Source organism: Erpetoichthys calabaricus, chromosome 4 (assembly GCF_900747795.2).
Source record: "Erpetoichthys calabaricus chromosome 4, fErpCal1.3, whole genome shotgun sequence".
Classification (NCBI taxonomy): Eukaryota; Metazoa; Chordata; class Cladistia; order Polypteriformes; family Polypteridae; genus Erpetoichthys; species Erpetoichthys calabaricus.
The window spans coordinates 12,163,643-12,184,544 of record NC_041397.2 but is presented as its reverse complement, the minus strand read 5'-3'; the positions used below and the strand labels follow the sequence as shown (position 1 = coordinate 12,184,544).

At 44.3% G+C, this 20,902-nt stretch overlaps 1 protein-coding gene across 2 annotated transcripts; it reads right to left on the bottom strand.

The window, feature by feature from the left end:
- Positions 1-1,374: 1,374 nt before the first annotated feature.
- ing1 (inhibitor of growth family, member 1) lies at positions 1,375-20,649 on the bottom strand. 2 transcript variants are annotated; one of them, XM_028799198.2, is made up of 2 exons: positions 20,099-20,649; positions 1,375-3,461 (listed from the first exon to the last, which is right to left on the bottom strand). In XM_028799198.2, exons 1-2 carry the CDS (start codon positions 20,232-20,234, stop codon positions 2,755-2,757), a joined length of 843 nt encoding a protein of 280 aa, XP_028655031.1. In that variant the 5' UTR covers positions 20,235-20,649; the 3' UTR covers positions 1,375-2,754. The 2 variants fall into 2 exon arrangements, with proteins under 2 accessions (XP_028655031.1, XP_028655032.1); XM_028799199.2 differs by lacking the exon at positions 20,099-20,649 and adding an exon at positions 19,800-19,877.
- Between the last annotated feature and the right edge of the window lie 253 nt (positions 20,650-20,902).

Below are 20,902 nucleotides of genomic sequence, written 5' to 3'. Positions count from 1 at the left end.
TGGGTTGGAACATGGATAGATAGATAGATGGGAAAGGCGCTATATAATAGATAGATCTGCGGTGGGTTGGCATCCTGCCCGGGATTGGTTCCTGCCTTGTGCCCTGTGTTGGCTGGCATTGGCTCCAGCAGACCCCCCGTGTTCGGATTCAGCGGGTTGGAACATGGATAGATAGATGGGAAAGGCGCTATATAATAGATAGATAGATAGATAGGCGGTGGGTTGGCATCCTGCCCGGGATTGGTTCCTGCCTTGTGCCCTGTGTTGGCTGGCATTGGCTCCAGCAGACCCCCGTGACCCTGTGTTCGGATTCAGCGGGTTGGAACATGGATAGATAGATGGGAAAGGCGCTATATAATAGATAGATCTGCGGTGGGTTGGCATCCTGCCCGGGATTGGTTCCTGCCTTGTGCCCTGTGTTGGCTGGCATTGGCTCCAGCAGACCCCCTTGACCCTGTGTTCAGATTCAGTGGGTTGGAACATGGATAGATAGATAGATAGATGGGAAAGGCACTATATAATAGATAGATAGATAGATCTGCGGTGGGTTGGCATCCTGCCCAGGATTGGTTCCTGCCTTGTGCCCTGTGTTGGCTGGCATTGGCTCCAGCAGACCCCCCGTGACCCTGTGTTCGGATTCAGCAGGTTGGATAATGGATGGATGGATAAAGAAAGGTGGAGGTCTCCGTGAGGTTGATCTCTCAGGTCACCATCTTGACGGTGTTCTTAGGAAAAAATACAAAATCAACCATTTTGGAAATGTCTGCTGTGGCAGAATGAGAGCAACAAGCCATGGAATTAAATAACAAGTTTAATTAACAGCAAGAATCGGTTTCTCATTAAGAACCTGGTTGGAATTAAACTGGTTGGAGTTCGAAGCCCCAGTTTATCTGGTCATCTGTTGGCTCGTTTCATTTCTTATTTCTGTTTGGCTGCCATTTTAGTGAAGAAAGGACTCAATTCAGAGGTCTGACTCATTAAAAACAGGGCTATTACACTGAAGGGAAAACTGGACACTGATTAGGAAAAAGGGTGAGAATGAAAACTAGCAGCCACTGCGGCCCTCCAGGACCGGAGTTTGACATCCGAAACCGACCAATGAGGAGACTTAGCCCCGCCCCTTCTGGTTTTGTGCACCATTGAGAAGCCCGGCTGCCCAGGAGGAGGCACGTTTCGCGATCAGAGCAACCCGCCGGACGGAGCTCCAGTCGACGACCCTCAAATCTCCGGCGAGTATTTTTCCCCCCGTTATCGGCCCCATTTTTTTGTTGGGGAGTTCATGCAATGAAATGGGATGACACGGTTTGGGCGTCCCAACGTTTCGCCCTTTCTGTGACCGATCACGTAAAACTAAAACCCAGCAATCAGGTGTGTTTTTAGAGAAACTGTTCATTTACTCTATTTTAATAATCTCAATAACACATCTGTACATTCTTTACTAAAGTGTTCTGGAATAAAGTTACACGGTTACAATGTCAAGTGGCCTATAATACAGGAAGTGCAATTTCACAATAGAAATGTACATTTTTACAACACGTTCCTTTATCTATTTCAATATACCAGAAAATGTCCATTTTGTGTGTGTTGTTGTTGTTGTTTTAGGTTCTAAATAAAATACGAACTTCTGTGATTTGTATATTTCATTAAACAAAAAAATTCTGGTCGGGAAAGAAAGTACACAGATGACTTGGGGAAAAAAAAAAAAAAAAAATCACAAAAATATTGCTGCATAAAGAACTGCGTCAGTCACTGTCGCCAAGAGTGACATCGGTAACCCGGTCACAGCTTAACATTTTTTCTTAAAAATTAAAAAAAAAAAAAAAAATCGCCATCGGTCACGTTTGTGCAGATTGCCTTCGTTTTTCGACACATGCCTGCTGAGGAGTTCCGTCGCTGTAACCCTCCGCCTCCGTTCCGTTGTGCACGTGCATTTTGCACAATCCCGCCGTCCCTTTCGGTTTTTCCACACTTGACGTGAGTGAGCTTCTGCAGGAGAGGAGTTGTGAGCCCCTCGTTCTCTCGGGGCCCATCTTCACTTACCGACCCCGTCCTTCCTCACTTCTTGTGTCGTTCCAGTAGGCACCACACCTCCCCGGCTTCAGGCATGCGAGTTGAGAAGACAGCGCCATCTGTAAATATCGTCTTTTTTGAGAGAAACCCTGTAGTCTGTGTAGTGCAACGGTGAGAGCGGAACAAATACTGACGGCCTGTAAACACAACAAGAGAGTTTTTTCTCCTTTCGGCATCCCGCGAATCCTTTGATCCAACGTTCCGGAATGAGCGTGCAATCTTATTGCTTTGTGGGCATTTCCAAAAGAGAGACAAGCAAAAAAAGCCCATGATATGCCACCCTTTGGACCAAAGATCAGTTTCCTTTCAGTAAGTGCATCCTGGACCTTCGTTTTTACGAGAGCAGGCAGGTTGCGGAATCCTGCCACGCTTCCCTTCTCGATTCCCCCGCGCTCAGGTGGGAATAATCCGTGGAAAGGCTGATAAGACGACTCAGCTTAGCCACCGATTACTCGGGTCGCCCTCAGTCTTCGCTCGCCCGCCCGCCATCACAGGAGGTAGATACGATACGGCAAGGTTACCATGTGTGCTTTGCAGGCTGAGCAGATGCCCGCGCTTCTTTTTTCTTCCGATTTCACTTGCACTTGCCAGGCTGATGTCCCTCATCGGTGTTATGTGCATCTACGGCGGGCTTTTGTCTTTTTTTTTTTTTTTTGCACAAAATAAAACCGCTCAACGCTAAAACTACCTGTTGTACGCTCTCTCTTTTTTTGACTTCTCCAGAGCTTTGTCCATCGTTTTCTCATTCTCTCCCCGGCACTTGGGGCAGTACCACTTCCCTTTGGGCTTGTGATTAAGTGCCACGCACGAAAAGTGAAACCACTCGATGGGGCACTCATCGTTGTCACAACCGATCATCTCCCCGTACGACACCTGGTTGCACAAACAGTAAGTGGGCTCGTTGGGGTCGATGGGCAGGTCTGCCGGAGAGGCCTCCCTCTCCGCCTTCGCTTTCGAACGCTTCTTTTTCTTGGAGGTTTTGGGTTTTTTCTCCTTGGGCGTGCCAGCTGTGATCTCCTCACTGTGGTCGTGATTATTGGATGCGTTTTCCCGGTTCTCGTTGTTCCTCTGTCGTCTCGATCTCTTATTGCTGGGCTTCTCACTGGAGTTGCTGTTCTCGTTTCGACATTTCTCTTGACTGGTTTTACCGGGCGTGATCACGCTCTCGCTGGGTTCTGGATTGGTCTCAAACAGTTCTATGTGACTGTCTACTTGTCTGGTTCGGTTTTCGACCAGCTCCACCATCTGACTCACTATCTGAATTTTCTCGTCCCCAAGTTCTTGGCTACGGATCAAAGCCCTCTGGATGAGGTGTTGCAACCTTTTCTTCTGCACCGGGTCCGTCTCCTTTTTGTGTTTCTCATAATTTTCGTCCAACTCTTTTAAAATCTCTGTAACAAAAAAAAAAAAAAGAAGAGGAAACATTTTAGGACAATCAACAACAAAAAAAAATCCTAACTAATCAGTACCCAAATTATGAAAAATAGTGGAAAAAAACTCACACTTCTCCATCTCTCTATTTTACAGACCCATTTCTGTTAGTCAAGAGGGGCCAAAACTTCTGTTGTCAGTATCTGACGTTTGGATAAGACCAACCCTGGGTGGCATGTCATTTCATCACAAAGTGGAGTCACTTGCATGCACAGTCACACCACGCCAACGAGCAGAACATCTCTGTGACGCGAGAGGAAAACCAGAACAAGCAGACAGGACAACATGCAAACTCCAGGCAGACAGTGGTGACCAGACACGTGATGATCGGCTTTGTCGCAGGGAGGGTAACGCTGGCACAAGCTTGCTGCCTCTGCTCTCTGTGTGCGTAAACCTTGTTTTGACACTTCTTCACCGTTTACCACTCTCCTTCACTGTGTTTCGTTCAGGACTGTAATTCCCTACTTTCCCATTCAGGATTTAGATTTTGCTTTGTATTCCGGTTTAAGAAAAACTGTAACTCCCAAACCTTTTGGATTGAACCTCCACTACCAGCAACATCTGTTTGTACTTCCAGTCCAGTGCCGACTGGTATTAAAATTCCGACTTCAGTGTCGACACCAGCTTCTGACACAAATAGCAAAGTCCCCCTACTCTCTGGCCTCACATCTGCTTCAGTCCCCCCAGCCTGCAAACACGCGGGACTTCCTCCTCAGTCACACAATCGCACGCCTCCCTGCTAACCAAACTCCAAAAATCAATAACAGGAGCATGCTGTTCACTCCTGGAAGTGTCTGACGTGGTTATCTAAAAACATCATTTCAAAGAGCAGGTTAACACCCCGAGGTGACTCGAGCTAGATGTAATATGAATAATACATGGAAAAAACAAAGACCCCCGTGGGGTTTTGATCACTCTAATAAACGACCAAATGCGAGGTACTTGAAAACTTTATAAGACCATATACGATCGGAAGTTGCCTGAATAAATGTTACGTGGTGCACAGCTGTATTTACAAAGTATTCAGAGGTTGGGAAAGCATTATACGAGGGAGAGTCGAGCTAAAGTTAGAAAATGGGATTTATTAGGAAATTGAACAATCCTCAACAAAACCGACGCTGTCATTTCTCAATGTCGTCTCCAGCCTTCTTCTCAGTGCACTCGCACCACCTGCCTAGAAGTGCAGAGATTCCAGCAGAATAAAAGGTTTTGTCTTGTCCTCGCCACCACTCGTGCACTCGAGTTATATTGTACAACACTACATGCTGAGAGTTACTCCACTCACTAGGGCAAGTTCCTGTGACTTGCTGGAGACCAACATGAACCCTGCTATTCGATCCAAGTGGCAGGGACTGCTGTCTCAAGGACACACACACTGCTAAGAACACCAAGGCTTGTCTGGAAAAGCTGAAGTTTGAGGGACTGCCAGTTCTCCTTATTCTCCAGATTTGGCACCGTGACATCTGGGTGGTCGTCGATTCAAGACAGATGACGACGTGAAGAAAGCGGTGCACAAATGGTGGCGAGGACGAGATAAAACCTTTTATTCTGCTGGCACTTCCAGGCAGGTGGCACAAGTGCATTGAGAAGAAGGGTGGAGACGACATTGAGAAATGACATCATCAGTTTTGTGCAGGCTCATCCAATTTTCTAATAAATCCCATTTTCTAACTTTAGCTTACCCCCCTCCCCGTATAAATAAAATGCATTACTATTTTATTATTAATTGCTCCCAAATCTGACCCAAAGCTTCATTCTCTCACAAATGTACAAAGCACAGTTAACCTTAAACGAGTTATTCTCTGTCATGTCACGTGTCCCAGCAGCAAGTGGCACAACACGGGAGCCACCCTCCTGGGGGACACTAGGATATGACAAAAAAAATATCCACGCCACCCCACACGTTACTCCTTAAATAACACTTAACCTGCTATTGAAGTTCAAATCAGCTTCCGCTTAAAAGGTTGCTGCGTGCAGACAGGAAAAGCATTTGCTTCTACACTTGTGCTGAATGCGCTCGCTGTCCGTTCCTGAGCACCGCCAAACGTGTTCTGATCACAAGTGCATTTCCATCGGCTTTTTAATGTGCTCAAGTGCTCTCTCCGATTACGATAAGATCACAAAAATGCAAGTCACTGCCAGGTATGAAGAGAGCCCATCATGCACCAGGGCAGTTCAGAAGTGCCCACTTGTACCGGCAGTCTGGCTTTGAAATACAAGGAGATGAAATCAGAGGGAATCCAAGTGAGGAAACTACGGAGAGTCTTCATTTGTCGCTGCTGCACATGGCCATCTATGTTTTACTGGAGGAAATACGGGAAAAACTTCAAGACCGTAACTGAAGCTCTGTGGTTTGGATGGTTTGCCTTTTAAGTCACAAACTACGGGACTGGCTGCTCGGCCTAAAACAGAAAGTCCCGGGAAGGATGAGAGACTTACGCCATCCTGAACTATTTGGAACGTTCACATGCTCTCTCAGTTCGGACAGATGGGGAATATGAGTGTCAGAGTGAGAAATTCTACGTGAATGCACAACGGAACTGGGGCTACAAGTTGAACAATTTGGAGATACCAAAAGGTACCCGAACTGTTCATGTTGGTGTGTAACAACTGACCTTTCACCTTAATCAACTGCACAAAATTAAAAACGCATAACCTGGTTGGTCAGAAGTGCCATTTTTTGGTCAGACTGCATTTGGAGCAGATTGATACGTATTTAATATATTTATTCTGGTTTTTAGTTCCACGAAAAATGCCTTTCATCTTTAATTGTTTTTTTGCAGACCAAGTAACAAATCAATAGCTCTGAATGTTCTCACCAGAAATTCACTGACGTAAGAAGGTGAAATGTCACAACTCGGGACATGAAATGGTCCGAGTGCATGTGAACGCAGCATTAGCTCCTCTAATTTCCCTCGGAACGGAGGTCAACTTTCGGGACTACCGGCCGATTTATCCTTCTGTCCTGATCCTACGCCACAGCTATGCGGGGAGGCTGTGCCGTTGAAAGCAGGATACACATCTGCACCTCAGACCTTAACGCTACTTGGCGGTGTTTTATACCACGCAAGAAAACCAAATGATCCATTGAACAAACTGCAGGCAGTTTTTGCCATCCAGGCTCACTGTTCCTCTTGCTATGCATTTTCTCCCACAGGCGAGCGTATTTGTCCCTTACATTTCTCCAATTTTTCATACATTTGTGGACTTCGAAACGGAAAAACGAATGGAAACGCATTTCTGGAAATACGCACTTCAGAGTCGTACGGATGTTTGTAGGGTTCACGTCGATGCGTAGTCGCATTTTTGAGGAGGTGGGCATCAGGACTATGTCTTAGGCTTAACGTGAAACAATAAATCAGCCTTAACAGTGACCTCCAGACCCATCCCTTCTACCCCAGGACGTTTACAAGAACAGACGTGACCAGAAACCAAGGGTCATTTTGTACCCTGCTTTCAGCGAAGACACTAGTCAATAGAGGAGTAAAATATTGAAGAGTATAAGAACAGACAGACCGTTGGTCCTGGACCCTTCTTTTTTTAAAATTTACGTTTATAATTTTCAGTCCAGCAAAACATCCAGAAAAGCTGATGGCGTTTTTGATTGTCTCACATACTGGATAACAATACATGTTGTAGGAAGAGGACAGGCATCCCGGCTGGGAAACGGGATGGTTTTGTACCCCGACGAGAGGCCAGAGAGGAACAACAGATGGACAAGAAAATAAATTTGTTCCCAGCTGGTATAAATTAATGGATGGCACAACAATCGCCAGGAATTGGTAACAGTTCCATTCTCCATATGCCAGGTGGCAGTGGTCCTGACATGGCAGTTCCGGTGAGACAACCACAGGGGGTGCTTGAGACTTGGGAGTCCAGAAGGGCAACCCTGTCAAGGGTTATTGGGTGCCGTCAAGTGAGGGACCTCCATACTTTCTTTATGGCCCAGAAGTGCCTCGAAGTAAGACGTGACGGGTCTGGCTGCCTCTCGACTCTGAATCACTGACGTAAGGCAACACTCAACTTGAGGATGGAAGGAGCTGAAGAGACCAAAATGTATGCAGATTCCATTAAATGAAAGTCTGCAATGTGCTCTTTAATCACTTCAGTATTGGTTGATTGAGAATTTTAAATGGTGGAGTAGAGGGGTACATCAAGGATACTTAAACGTGTATTTGTCCCAAATAAAGTATGTAAAAAATCACTTTTTCTATTGTTTTCTGACCTCGCGCTGACCATCAAACACCTTTCGGCAGGGTAGTTTGCTCTGCTGCTGCACGTGGAGCCGTTGTGCTGTCTGCATATTCCTTTTATGTTGTCGTGTGCCTCGTCCCTTTTCACCTCAGAGCTACTGTAAATTCTGGCAGTTCACAGCCAACAGATTTTCCTGAGCAGTGGGTAGTTGCGTTTTGTCACATTACACGACTTTTCAGCGGAAACTTTTATTTACATTATCCTAGCGAGTTGGGTGCAGTTGGTGGTATGCTCCTGTGAAGCCGGTCGTGTGATACAACAGGCCCAGTGATTCATTCCAACTAGTCTGCAATACGCTCTGATAAAATCAAACAGGTCTGATTTTGTTTTCAGTTGTGGGGCAGCTGTGTGTGAATGAGAGCTGACAGCCAATGAATGTTCTTCTTGAAGTACGCAGAGAAGAAGGAACGCGGGTGTTTTAGAGTTTACAAACAGAAGAGAAGCTCGTCTGTCTGATGTCTCATGTTTTACATACCATGACAGAATAGAAGAGAATGTGGCTAAATTTGCCCTACCGGCTAACCCTTCATACAACATCTGCTCCATCAGGCAGAACGCTATTCGCGGTCATAAAGAGGGGGCAGGGACGACTGCACTGGAAGGTCGTCATTCAGTCAGTAAAGTAGATATGGTCAGTGATTTACAGTCGTGTAAAACTGACCTGGTCTGCCGGCACAATCAAAAATTGCGGTTACTCAACATTTCAGAAAAGGAGTGGAAAGTAGCAATGCACACAATTCACTCGAGCTCCATATGCACAAAGCATACAATTATTCAACCTAAAATTAAATATCGAGGGCAACAGCCAACCTGCGAATGTTACAATCGAGCTCCAGCCTCACGTTTTGGGCCTGCACCAAATTAACATCATTTTGGACCAAAATCTTTAAATGCCTCCGAATCCACTAACAGCTGTGTTTGGTGGGCTCACAGAGGGGCTTAAAGTGGAGAAGGACAAACAAACTGTAATGGCCTTTACTACACTATTGGCACGTAGACTTATCTCGCTCAACTGGAAGAATCCTAACTCTCCTATTCTAAGTCAGCGGGGTAACTGATGTTCTCTACTATTTGAAACTGGAAACAATCAAATTCGCACTTAAGAGGATCTGTGCAGAACTTTTTCAAAACCTGGCAGGATCTCATCAATAACATTTTAGAATAAGCTTTTAAAATGAGGAAACAGATTCTCCGCCATCTTTTACTCCATTTATCTTTATTAATTTATTATTTTATCTAATCATTTGTCTTTACTAGCATAATGTTTTACACTGCTGGCCTAGCTCTCTTTCTCAGGGGTGGGGGTTGATTTATTTAGAGCCTTTTTTTATTATTTTTTTTTGTAAAACTTGACTTGTGTGTGGAATTTTATTTGATTTTAATAAAATCAATAAAATTAAAACAAAAATGCGGATAGCTAATCTGGTATACCCCACCTGAATTTGAATCGGCCTTATCTTTTAAATCTCCGTGGCTGTATTTTGTCAGAAAATGGCAGAGTCAGAGTGTATCACAATGATCTGAGCCGCATTCAAGACGGAGCAGACACCACCATCCCATTGTTTATTGAGTTCTTGCAATGTGTGTGAACTTGCTGGTCATTTAGCAATAGGTGGACAAATATGACTAATTAGGTAAATTCACGTATTCATTATGGACATTTACACACACGCACAAAATTCTGATAGATAGATAGATAGATAGATAGATAGATAGATAGATAGATAGATAGATAGATAGATACTTTATTAATCCCAATGATATGGCCGCAGGAGAATTTTCATACCAACAACGCCACTGATCCTTCCATTTATTTACTTTCATTCACTTATCAAGCACATGCAGACAACAAAAGTCGCAAGTCAGGACCTTCCCACAGAAAGTGGTACTGAAGAACAGAGCGAGTCAACCAGACAACGTCCTCTTAGACGAAGGGACACACTAAGGATTTACTGCTTCTGACCTGCATGCCGTAGATCTTCTTCAAAGTCGCGTCCCCATTTACCGCTGTGCGCATGCAAGCAGGCAGTGTGGTGTAGTGGTTAAGGCTTTGGACTTCAAACCCTGAGGTTGTGGGTTCAAATCCCACTACTGACACCTGTGTGACCCTGAACAAGTCACTTCACCTGCTTGTGCTCCAATTGGAAAAACCAAGAAATGAAACCAAGTGTAACATAAATGTTGTAAGTCACCTTAGATGAATCCCCTGCAACTCTCAATTTTCTTTTCAAAAGCTCTGTGGGGGTCATATAATTGCTTGCTTAACATTAGTGCAGGTCTGAACTGAACCTCATTTTTTAGTTGTAGTGCCAGGCCCATTATATTATATATATATCATATATATATACACTAGCCATGTGCGCCCAACTACGTTGCGCGTGTTAAAGTTGTCTGTGAAGGGCTCCGTTTAAACGCGGCTGCCAGTCGTGAACTGGGCCCTTCGTTGTACAGCATTATGATTTTTTATAAGGGAAACAAAATTACAAAACAAAATCCTTAGACATTGATTCGATAGGAACGGCCTACTCGGAAGTACTGTCCGAATAGTAATTATGTGGTGGTGTAGGAGCATTTCTGCTTCTCTCCGTTCATAGTCTGTCTCGTTTTCACGACGCTGTCGTTTCCTCTCACGATCTCTTCTCAACCTTTCTCCAATCTGGCAGGTTGCTTTGTGGCAATCCAAAGAGTAAGGCAATATACACGGAGCAATGATTATAAAAGGGGGACACATAGGTATCCAGGCTCTTTAAAGCATAAATAGGGATCACTTCATTGACATGTGAGCAAGCCAGGGTACAACTGTGAGACACGCAGCACTCACCGGCTACAATGCAACAATAATAATTTCTGGAACGTGCTGTTACGTTGTCATTCATGTTACCCACTGTCTTTCTTTCATTCACATGTTACGTAGGCACGTACCTTTTATCTTCAGCAATCTCATTCTCTAACCAGGCCTCAGGAGCTAACCAGCGTAACACTGTCCACCACCCCTTTCGTTATTCCGGCACATTGTTGACATCCGTGAGTAACAACAACGTACTAAACTGGAAGGTGGTCTACGCATGCGTGGAATTCGCGGACAAACAAAGATCAAGATCCAAATGAAGATTATATATAAAGATTAGTTAATTTAAAGCACAACAATTTGTTTAGTTTGAATGTCTGTGTTTTGAGGTGTGACTGGAGTACTACAGTCTTCAGTAGTATAAGCCTGGAGGAGATTCTTAATGCAATGTCTATGTTTTAGCTGTCTCTCTACTGCCATCTAGTGCTTCTTCTTCTAAGTCATTTGCGGACAAACAAAGATCAAGATCCAAATGAAGATTATATATAGAGATATACACACATATATACATATATATATACATATATATATTTTATATATACACAGTGCTTATGTACATGTGACTTTTCAGTTTTTTTTATTTTTAATAAATTTGCAAAAACCTCAAGTAAACTTTTTTCACGTTGTCATTATGGGGTGTTGTGTGTAGAATTCTGAGGAAAAAAATGAATTGAATCCATTTTAGAATAAGGCTGTAACATAACAAAATGTGGAAAAAGTGATGCGCTGTGAATACTTTCCGGATGCACTGTGTATATTATATATATATATATATATATATAGACTAGCCATCCCCTGCAGCTTCACCCGTGTATTAGTGAAACAGGACAGTCCCCTCGGCCCGCAGCCTCTCTCTCAGATTAGCGTGAATATATCGCTCCTGCAAGCGAACTCTGATTCTTAGCGCAATGAGAGAAGTTGCAAAATCAACTGGAATGTTCAAGCAAATTATAGAAAAAAAAAAAAAAAGATCTAAATCTGTTAAGTAGTTCTCTCGTTCGCTAACTAAGCGGAGTTAAGGTTACGCCCCAAGGCAGACGCTTGAGTGAGGAGGGCCCCGCAACCCAAGGAGTCTCTCTCAGATTCGCACTAATAAATCAGTACCGCAAGTGAACTCTGATACTTTGTGTGATGAGGAAGTCACAAAATCAACGGAATGTTCAAGCAAATTACAGAAAGGAAACCCGATCTAAATCCGTGAAGTAGTTCTCTCGTAAAAAGCGGACAGACATACAAACGGGTCTAAAAAACTATTAGAAATTTCGCGCTTGGAACACAAAATTTTTCAAACCGTTTCTTAGAGAGCAGCTATGGGCCAAGGGTAACCTACATTCCCAATTTCAAGTCCCAAGTCCTCATGGTTTGGGATTTTGTGATGAGTCAGTCAATGGTATTTGGCTTTTAGATTATATATATATATATATATATATATATATATATATATACATACAGTGGTGTGAAAAACTATTTGCCCCCTTCCTGATTTCTTTTTCTTTTGCATGTTTGTCACACAAAATGTTTCTGATCATCACACATTTAACCATTAGTCAAATATAACACAAGTAAACACAAAATGCAGTTTTTAAATGATGGTGTTTATTATTTAGGGAGAAAAAAAATCCAAACCTACATGGCCCTGTGTGAAAAAGTAATTGCCCCCTTGTTAAAAAATAACCTAACTGTGGTGTATCACACCTGAGTTCAATTTCCGTAGCCACCCCCAGGCCTGATTACTGCCACACCTGTTTCAATCAAGAAATCACTTAAATAGGAGCTGCCTGACACAGAGAAGTAGACCAAAAGCACCTCAAAAGCTAGACATCATGCCAAGATCCAAAGAAATTCAGGAACAAATGAGAACAGAAGTAATTGAGATCTATCAGTCTGGTAAAGGTTATAAAGCCATTTCTAAAGCTTTGGGACTCCAGCGAACCACAGTGAGAGCCATTATCCACAAATGGCAAAAACATGGAACAGTGGTGAACCTTCCCAGGAGTGGCCGGCCGACCAAAATTACCCCAAGAGCGCAGAGACGACTCATCCGAGAGGTCACAAAAGACCCCAGGACAACGTCTAAAGAACTGCAGGCCTCACTTGCCTCAATTAAGGTCAGTGTTCACGACTCCACCATAAGAAAGAGACTGGGCAAAAACGGCCTGCATGGCATATTTCCAAGACGCAAACCACTGTTAAGCAAAAAGAACATTAGGGCTCGTCTCAATTTTGCTAAGAAACATCTCAATGATTGCCAAGACTTTTGGGAAAATACCTTGTGGACTGATGAGTCAAAAGTTGAACTTTTTGGAAGGCAAATGTCCCGTTACATCTGGCGTAAAAGGAACACAGCATTTCAGAAAAAGAACATCATACCAACAGTAAAATATGGTGGTGGTAGTGTGATGGTCTGGGGTTGTTTTGCTGCTTCAGGACCTGGAAGGGTTGCTGTGATAGATGGAACCATGAATTCTACTGTCTACCAAAAAATCCTGAAGGAGAATGTCCGGCCATCTGTTCGTCAACTCAAGCTGAAGCGATCTTGGGTGCTGCAACAGGACAATGACCCAAAACACACCAGCAAATCCACCTCTGAATGGCTGAAGAAAAACAAAATGAAGACTTTGGAGTGGCCTAGTCAAAGTCCTGACCTGAATCCAATTGAGATGCTATGGCATGACCTTAAAAAGGCGGTTCATGCTAGAAAACCCTCAAATAAAGCTGAATTACAACAATTTTGCAAAGATGAGTGGGCCAAAATTCCTCCAGAGCGCTGTAAAAGACTCATTGCAAGTTATCGCAAACGCTTGATTGCAGTTATTGCTGCTAAGGGTGGTCCAACCAGTTATTAGGTTCAGGGGGCAATTACTTTTTCACACAGGGCCATGTAGGTTTGGATTTTTTTTTCTCCCTAAATAATAAAAACCACCATTTACAAACTGCATTTTGTGTTTACTTGTGTTATATTTGACTAATGGTTAAATGTGTTTGATGATCAGAAACATTTTGTGTGACAAACATGCAAAAGAATAAGAAATCAGGAAGAGGGCAAATAGTTTTTCACACCACTGTATATATATATATATATATATATATATATATATATATATATATATAGATTTTAATAACATGGTGACTACTAAATAGGAGTTAACTCGTGGAAGGTCATCTATGGTAGACAGACACCTCCTGTCAGCTCTCGTGTAAACAGTCTTCAGGGCCACAGCTCCAAAAAAAAATAAAATAAAAAAAGGCATATTTGTGGGTAACACATAAATAGAGGATGGTGGGCAGCTGAAATATATATAAAAAAAAAAAATCAGCATAAAAATCTTGCACTTGCAGTTAGTTTTTCCTTATTAGTAACATAATGTTTATTTTTCACAAAAAACACAATTTACATATGTAGAACCACAACTTGTTTGAATATCTCTCAATTATTAGTGTCTTGCCACCACAGAGTTCAGACAAAAACTGCGACATTCGATTGCACTGAATTGTGCGACATCTGACTTGAGACCTGGCCGGGTTTTTGCGCAGGTGGTGCACGTAACAGATTTTCTTTTCTGTGCACCAACTATGACGTAAATCAAATCAAAATTTTTAAAGATACATTTTTATTGTGAGTTTTACTTTATAACAAATTGTTAATTTTACATTTGTGTCAGGAACCAATTAACCTGTTTTCACTGTGGCAGTCAATGTGTTAAACCTATGAAACGATAAACTACAAGAAATTGCGGGACAAGGTCATTACCCTGTATGTTGCCCACTTAAAGCATTAGACCACCTTAGTCTAGGCATGTGAGCGTCTTCTGTCTGCACAGAGATGGCTACGCGACCGCAGGGCTGCACAACTCTCCAAGGCATCCATGAGCCCAGCAATGTTTCCGAGCTAAAACAAACTGAACACTTGAGGCCATCTAATGGAAACTATAGGGAAGTGCACTCAGCAAAGAAAACACTTGGCACAACAGTGCTGAATTCTGGGGCGAGCCTACCATGACAAGTAGATAAAGTAGAGAAAGGGGGACCAAAAATATTTAAAAACACAGCTATTACACAAATGGCCTGTTCAATGACGATACGTGCGACACATTGACTGCATGATCTCCTCCTCTGGCTGTAAGCCTTCTTGATGATTCAACTTGTGCTGCGTCTGATCTATGGGTGGGCCTGGCTTTGAAATTTGAATGTTTGAGGTTGTCCCTTTGACCTTTTCTGCTTTCAGCTCTGTGACTCTTTCCTTGGCCTCCTGTAAAATAATATCCTTAAACTCAGTTAATTATTGTGGAGAGGACCAGAAACATATTCTAGTAGCTGGTGAATGGCAGGAACAAGCCAAGTCCACAATGGACCAATTACTGCACACTGCCACACTAACATTTGGCCATAATGGGGTCACCACTTAACCTGAAAGACAACAGCTCTGAGACTAAGGATCTGTACTGGTATCTGTAAGGTTGCCGGTTCGAATCAGTTACTGCCGAAGGGGATCCTACTCTGATGGGCCCTTGAGCAAAACCCTTAACCCAATTGCTCCAAGGGGGTGCTGTACAATGGCCAACCCTGCGCTCTGACCCCAAGGGGTATGCAAAAACTAACAAATTCCTAATACAAAAAATTGTGTATGTCGAAATAAAACACAAAACCAAAACCCACCCCAACTCAGACAGAACATGGGTAGTAACTGGGCATGAGATTCAAACCAATAAGGTAGCAGATCTTTAAACTAAACAGTGAGTTGCATACTCAAGGACACCAGTAGGAATTAAGGAGTGCATTTAGGACTGAAGCCAGGAAGCTGTTCATTACTCAGAGTTGTTGGATTCTGGAACAAACTACCGAGACATGGAGTTAAAGCAGAAACCTTGATAACTTTTGAGAAGAATATGAATGAGATATGGGAACGTATTCACTATGGAGTGAGTGGTCTCCTTTTGTTTGTCAAACTTTTGTGTTCTTCTTATGCAGGTATACCCAACTGTGCACCCCCTCCCCCCCCCCCCCCCCCCCCCCCCCCCTTTCCTACTCACACTGATAATTTCCTATTAATGAATTTGTCCTAGGACAGGGTTTCTTAAATCTTTTTTTGATGCGACTCAGTATTGTCCTTTTTAATGTCCTTTGTTCAATGCCTGGGTGGTCATCCATCCCCTTTGGAGACTCATAGCCGACTTGTCATAGCGTTGGTTTGTTTAATATTGAGAACTGGTCAATCAAGCACAATCAGGGATTAATAATCATTGGGGGAATGTTGATTGCTTAATTAACTCATCACGACCCACTTTACAAACCATTAAATACAACAGTATGTCACAGCCCAATGGTGGTAACCTGCAATTCATTTTTGTTTAAGAAGCCTTGCTCTAGGTTACTGTAATGCCCCCGGGTCCAGACCTGAGCAGGTCATGTTCCTCAGGTGGTGGTTGAAATATCTGAGAAAGAGGGGATACCTGGAGAAGCCGACTATTAAAGCAGGTATGTGAGCAGCATGGGGTGGGGTGGGATGAAGAATGTTGGGTGCAGACAGGGCACCCAAAGAGCACTTTGACCATATGCCCCTGGAGTCCATCAGCTTGGGTGTATAGTCTCCAGCGAGCCTCGGATGGGGACTCTGTCCTTGGATTGGCTTAGAGAGCTGGGGGAAAGCATGGCATTATTCTTGGGATACCAAGGTGCCACCGAGTCCAGATCCGAGATTGATTCATTCCTCTTTGGAAATTCCGGACCAGGAAGCACTTCTTTACACAAAGAGTTGTGGAAATCTGGAACAAAACTATGGAGGCACACAGCTGAAGCAGAAACTCTTGACAACCTAGGTATCTGGATGGGACATTGAGACAGCTTAGCTACCAGCTGGCAGATGAGCATGATTGACTGAATGGTCTCCACTCATTTGTAAGATTTCTTACTGGCATACGGGTTGCCTCTGCACCTGGTTGAGCAGAGTGAGGCAGAGCCAGGCAGCACCTATGAATGGGAAAAGCAGCTGGGTGTGTTGGACGCTGCTGAAGACCCGAGCTGCATGGCAGAAGCGGCTGCTGAAGGAGCTAACGGTCCTCTTTGGGGCCAACCTAATATCAGTCTGCCGTAAAGTGGAGGATTCCATTTCTCCATCTCTTATACCCCCTAAGCTGTTACCATCCATCCATCCATTTTCCAACCCGCTGAATCCGAACACAGGGTCATGGGGGTCTGCTGGAGCCAATCCCAGCCAACACAGGGCACAAGGCAGGGAACCAATCCCGGGCAGGGTGCCAACCCACCGCAGGACACACACAAACACACCCACACACCAAGCACACACTAGGGCCAATTTAGAATCGCCAATCCACCTAACCTGCATGTCTTTGGACTGTGGGAGGAAACCGGAGAGCCCGGAGGAAACCCACGCAGACACAGGGAGAACATGCAAACACCACGCAGGGTGGACCCGGGAAGCGAACCCGGATCTCCTAACTGCGAGGCAGCAGCACTACCACTGCGCCACCGTGCCGCCAAGCTGTTACCATAAATAGGTAAATAACACAGTAATTAACTTTCCTGATTCTCCGACAATTTCTCAAAAGGTATCAGAACATTAACAAAACTAACAGTTGTGGACTAACCTGTGAAGGCAGATTGTCCAAAAACATTTAAACTCCCAAGAGGTACATACTGTTGTCAGACCCCATTTCAATTCCTGCAAAATCCAGCATGCGGTCAGGTAAATTGGCCTAGTGTGGGCATAAGTAACCGCTGGATGGAGTGAGGTCTCATTCAGCGCTGGGTCTCCTGTGACCTTGCACTAATTAAGAGCATAAAAAAAAGATACATAAATAAACAAAGTAATTTGCTTATTTTATGGATTCTCCGATAACCCATCAGAGTCTGTCGACAGGCCACCAAGCGCACTAGTCCTTCAGTGTAAACCTTTATTCTGATAAACCCCGCTCAGATTGAATTTCACAAATCTGATAAGAGACATTTAATGAAGAAGAAGGGAGAAAGGTGGAGGAATGGAGAACGGCTTTGGAAGACAGGGCATTGAAGATAAATAGGAGGAAGGCAAAATCTTTGAGGTTTAATGATCATCAAGATTCAGAAGTTAGCTTGCATTACTCGGCACAATTATGTGCAAGAATAGCCAACATAAAACAAACAAAAATGAGAATAGACAAGAATAAATAACACAGAATCCCCAACACACACATATAACCCTACACATCATAAGGCACCACATAAATGTAACTTTACAGACAATAATTTAAGTTCATATTGCACACATACATTATATATTGCACCGTACTAACGGACAAGCACAGTATGAACATTGTTTAAGAGTCTAATGGCTTATTAATAAAATTAAACATATTTATATAGCACCTTTTCCATGCAGATGACGCCTTTATGAAATCAGCTAGTTCTGTACTGAATACTTCAGTACCGCTTGACAGAGGGCAGAAAGGCAAATGAGCAAAACACGGTTGGACTGGGAAGGAGGAGAAAAAGAAGGACCGAGCTGCTGGGTGAAGGTTGATCAGGTACATCAACCTCTCGTAGAATCGGAAAAATATGAAGAGGAGGAAGAAGAGACTTTTAACGAACAATGATTTAAAACAAAAATCGAAACGTTACACTTTTGAGAAGTTAGGTGAGCACAGAGCGAACTTTCCAGCCCCGCAGCGGAACAAGACCGGGGTGTCCTGAAGAGTACTGCCCGCGAGAGCGCATGCGTATCTGATCTCTTATTTCATTCTCAGGCAGCTCGTGTGTAGAAACAAATCACCGACCACCGAAGTATGCCCGAGGTCTTAAACTGGAAAAAATATAATGGAGGGGATCGTAGTGCTAGCATAATCGCATCATTTCCGCCTCCCTCCCCCCACGCTTCGCAACGAACGTTAAAAATAGACGAGGCACGGAAAAAAATGGAAGAGGGTTTACGCAAACTCGTTACCGAGGAAACCTCATCAATGCTTTATCCATACGCAAGCTCACAACGCTCTCAACGGGTGCAAAGGCAGCGCCGTCTTACAAAGAAACGGTTTGCGCGCTAATGTCGCCTACAAGCCCTCTCACTGACTGTTCTTTCTCCCTTCTCGTACTATTCGAAACACGCATTGCATCACAGCCCTCCCGCACACAACGCCGGCCCGCCCCGGACACTCGCGGATGCTATTGTTCTCGTGAAGGAAAGGCGGAACTACACGGATGACCGACATGACAGCGCACCAATGAGAACGCCGATGTCCATTTAGTACCGTCTTCCAGTACAACAAACTGTCAATAGGAGGTTAAGATGGAGAGCAGCGCCACACGCCCCGCCTCCATAACGTATCACGGGGCGGGAGTACACCATAGAAAACGAGCCAATCAACTAGGAGAGAGCAGACTGGAAGGGGCGGTTCAGCATGTTCAGACCAATAGCTACTATCAACAGGCGGGGATATGAAAAATATGCAAATACGTCCGGTGTATATTAAATGGATGAAGACGCAGTTATAGTGAAGCGCGGAGGGCGCACTCAGAGTCAAAGGAAGAGTTGTGGCGAACGCGCGGAAAATTAATCCAGTTTAGCAGAAACAGCAAATAAAACGTAACGATTCTGAAATCCCCAAGCACGTCTGACATTCGCAATTCATCCCTACTCGACATTCACCCTCGAGAGGAGGAACTCTCGGACTTTCCACCAGCAAAGTGGATTGCGGTTAAGTTCCGGACTGAGCACGTAGTGATAAACAACAACGATAGTCGGCAAATCGCGTTATTTGTGCGGCGATCGTAGCCAAATGTAACCTTGCAGGAGAAATAAAACAGTACAATGTTAGATTTACCAACCCCCGCCCCCCCTCCGGTTCTTTTCCCGTACACACCACACAATTTTTGTCAGCCGGTTGTGCCGGCTCCGGGGGATCCTTACATTTTGCATTTCTTGTCCACGTCGAATATAAGATCCGTGTTTATGTTTAACACTAAATCCGCTTTTGTTTGTAGCGTCGCATCTCATTTAAACTTTTATCAATGACGACCCCCACCTCCCCGTTTCTCTCAGGCGCACACACACACAGACACACATCTATCGTTTCAAAACTAAAGCTAAATCGTGCCATCATAGTTGATTAAACTCGTTCAATCGTTAGAATGAGAGAGCACGAAGGGATATTAACTAAAAGCCACAAGACGAAGCTTCTTCTACAAAAGGAGAAAGAGAACCAACCCTGCCCACCAAACAGCAGTGCCCAGTCAACAGCCATCATGACTATTGTACATTCCTGAATGTTGTCGGGCTGTAATCTTGACTTGGTGCTTTCATCGGTTTGCTGCTCACCAAAGTTAACGTGCCTGCTTTTCTCCTCCGATTTAAAAAAGAAAATACAGCAGCCTCTTTCTAAAAAGGCGAAATCTTTTGTTCCGCCCCGCAAGACTGACGCTGCAGATTGCTGGGCTTCTTTAACACCGAAGCTGGGGGGTGGCGAGAGAAAGAAGTCGGCGGCTACAGCGTTTCGAGTACCTTACCTTGATATTTGGCGTCGATCTCCCTCATCAAGGAGACGTTTCTCTGCAGGTCGAAAGGCAGGGACTCGACAGAGTCCAGATAGTCCTCCACATAGTTGACAACGTGCAGCGGATCCCCGTTCGCAGGGCTCAGCATTTTTATCTGTCCCTTCTTCCAAAGATGCGGCAGAAAAAAATGAAAAATAAAGCAAGGGACAAGCACAGATCCGGTAAAGAAAACCTGGAAGGCAGAGAGCAACTACATCTGGTCCTGTTAAGTGGAAAATAAAGCAGCCAGCCCCAAAATCTCCTTCACTCCCAGCTCAGCGGCACATTGAATGGCTGTCAGGAAAAAAACAGAGAGTCCGCAGGCAGAGAGAAAAAAGCTCCGTACCGAATCGGCTCCGGTATCCGGTTAAGACGCCTCGATTTTTCTGCAACCCAGCGTCCTCTTTTTCTCCTCGGCTTGCAAACAGACCCCGCCGATCAGCCTGTGTAGCTGCTCCACTTGATCCAACGTGGAAAACCAAATACCAGTTTCAAACACTTGGGAAACACTCTGAGCCGTAGTGCGCAGGCGCGGCTCAGCGAGCCTAATCTGCATATTCATAAGGCGAGACTACTCGGCGCGGCGCGGCGCGACTGCAGGCAGGCTTCTAATGGGGGGCCACGTACACGAGTGGTACCGGGATAGAGTAAATAAGGGTTCCTACTGGTAACGTCTCAGTTTTTAAATTTGTTCGTGCCACGTATTTTCCGCAGGTGGGCGTCACGTACACTTGTGAAATATGTAAGATCGCGCTTGCCTCGTTTAGTAGGGTTGGT

Coding starts and splice junctions, on each gene's coding strand:
- ing1 (XM_028799198.2), bottom strand. CDS start 20,234: ATGCTGAGCCCTGCGAACGGGGATCCGCTGCACGTTGTCAACTATGTG. Junction 3,462..20,098: donor GATCGACGCCAAATATCAAG/GTAAGGTACTCG, acceptor TTTTTGTTACAG/AGATTTTAAAAGAGTTGGAC.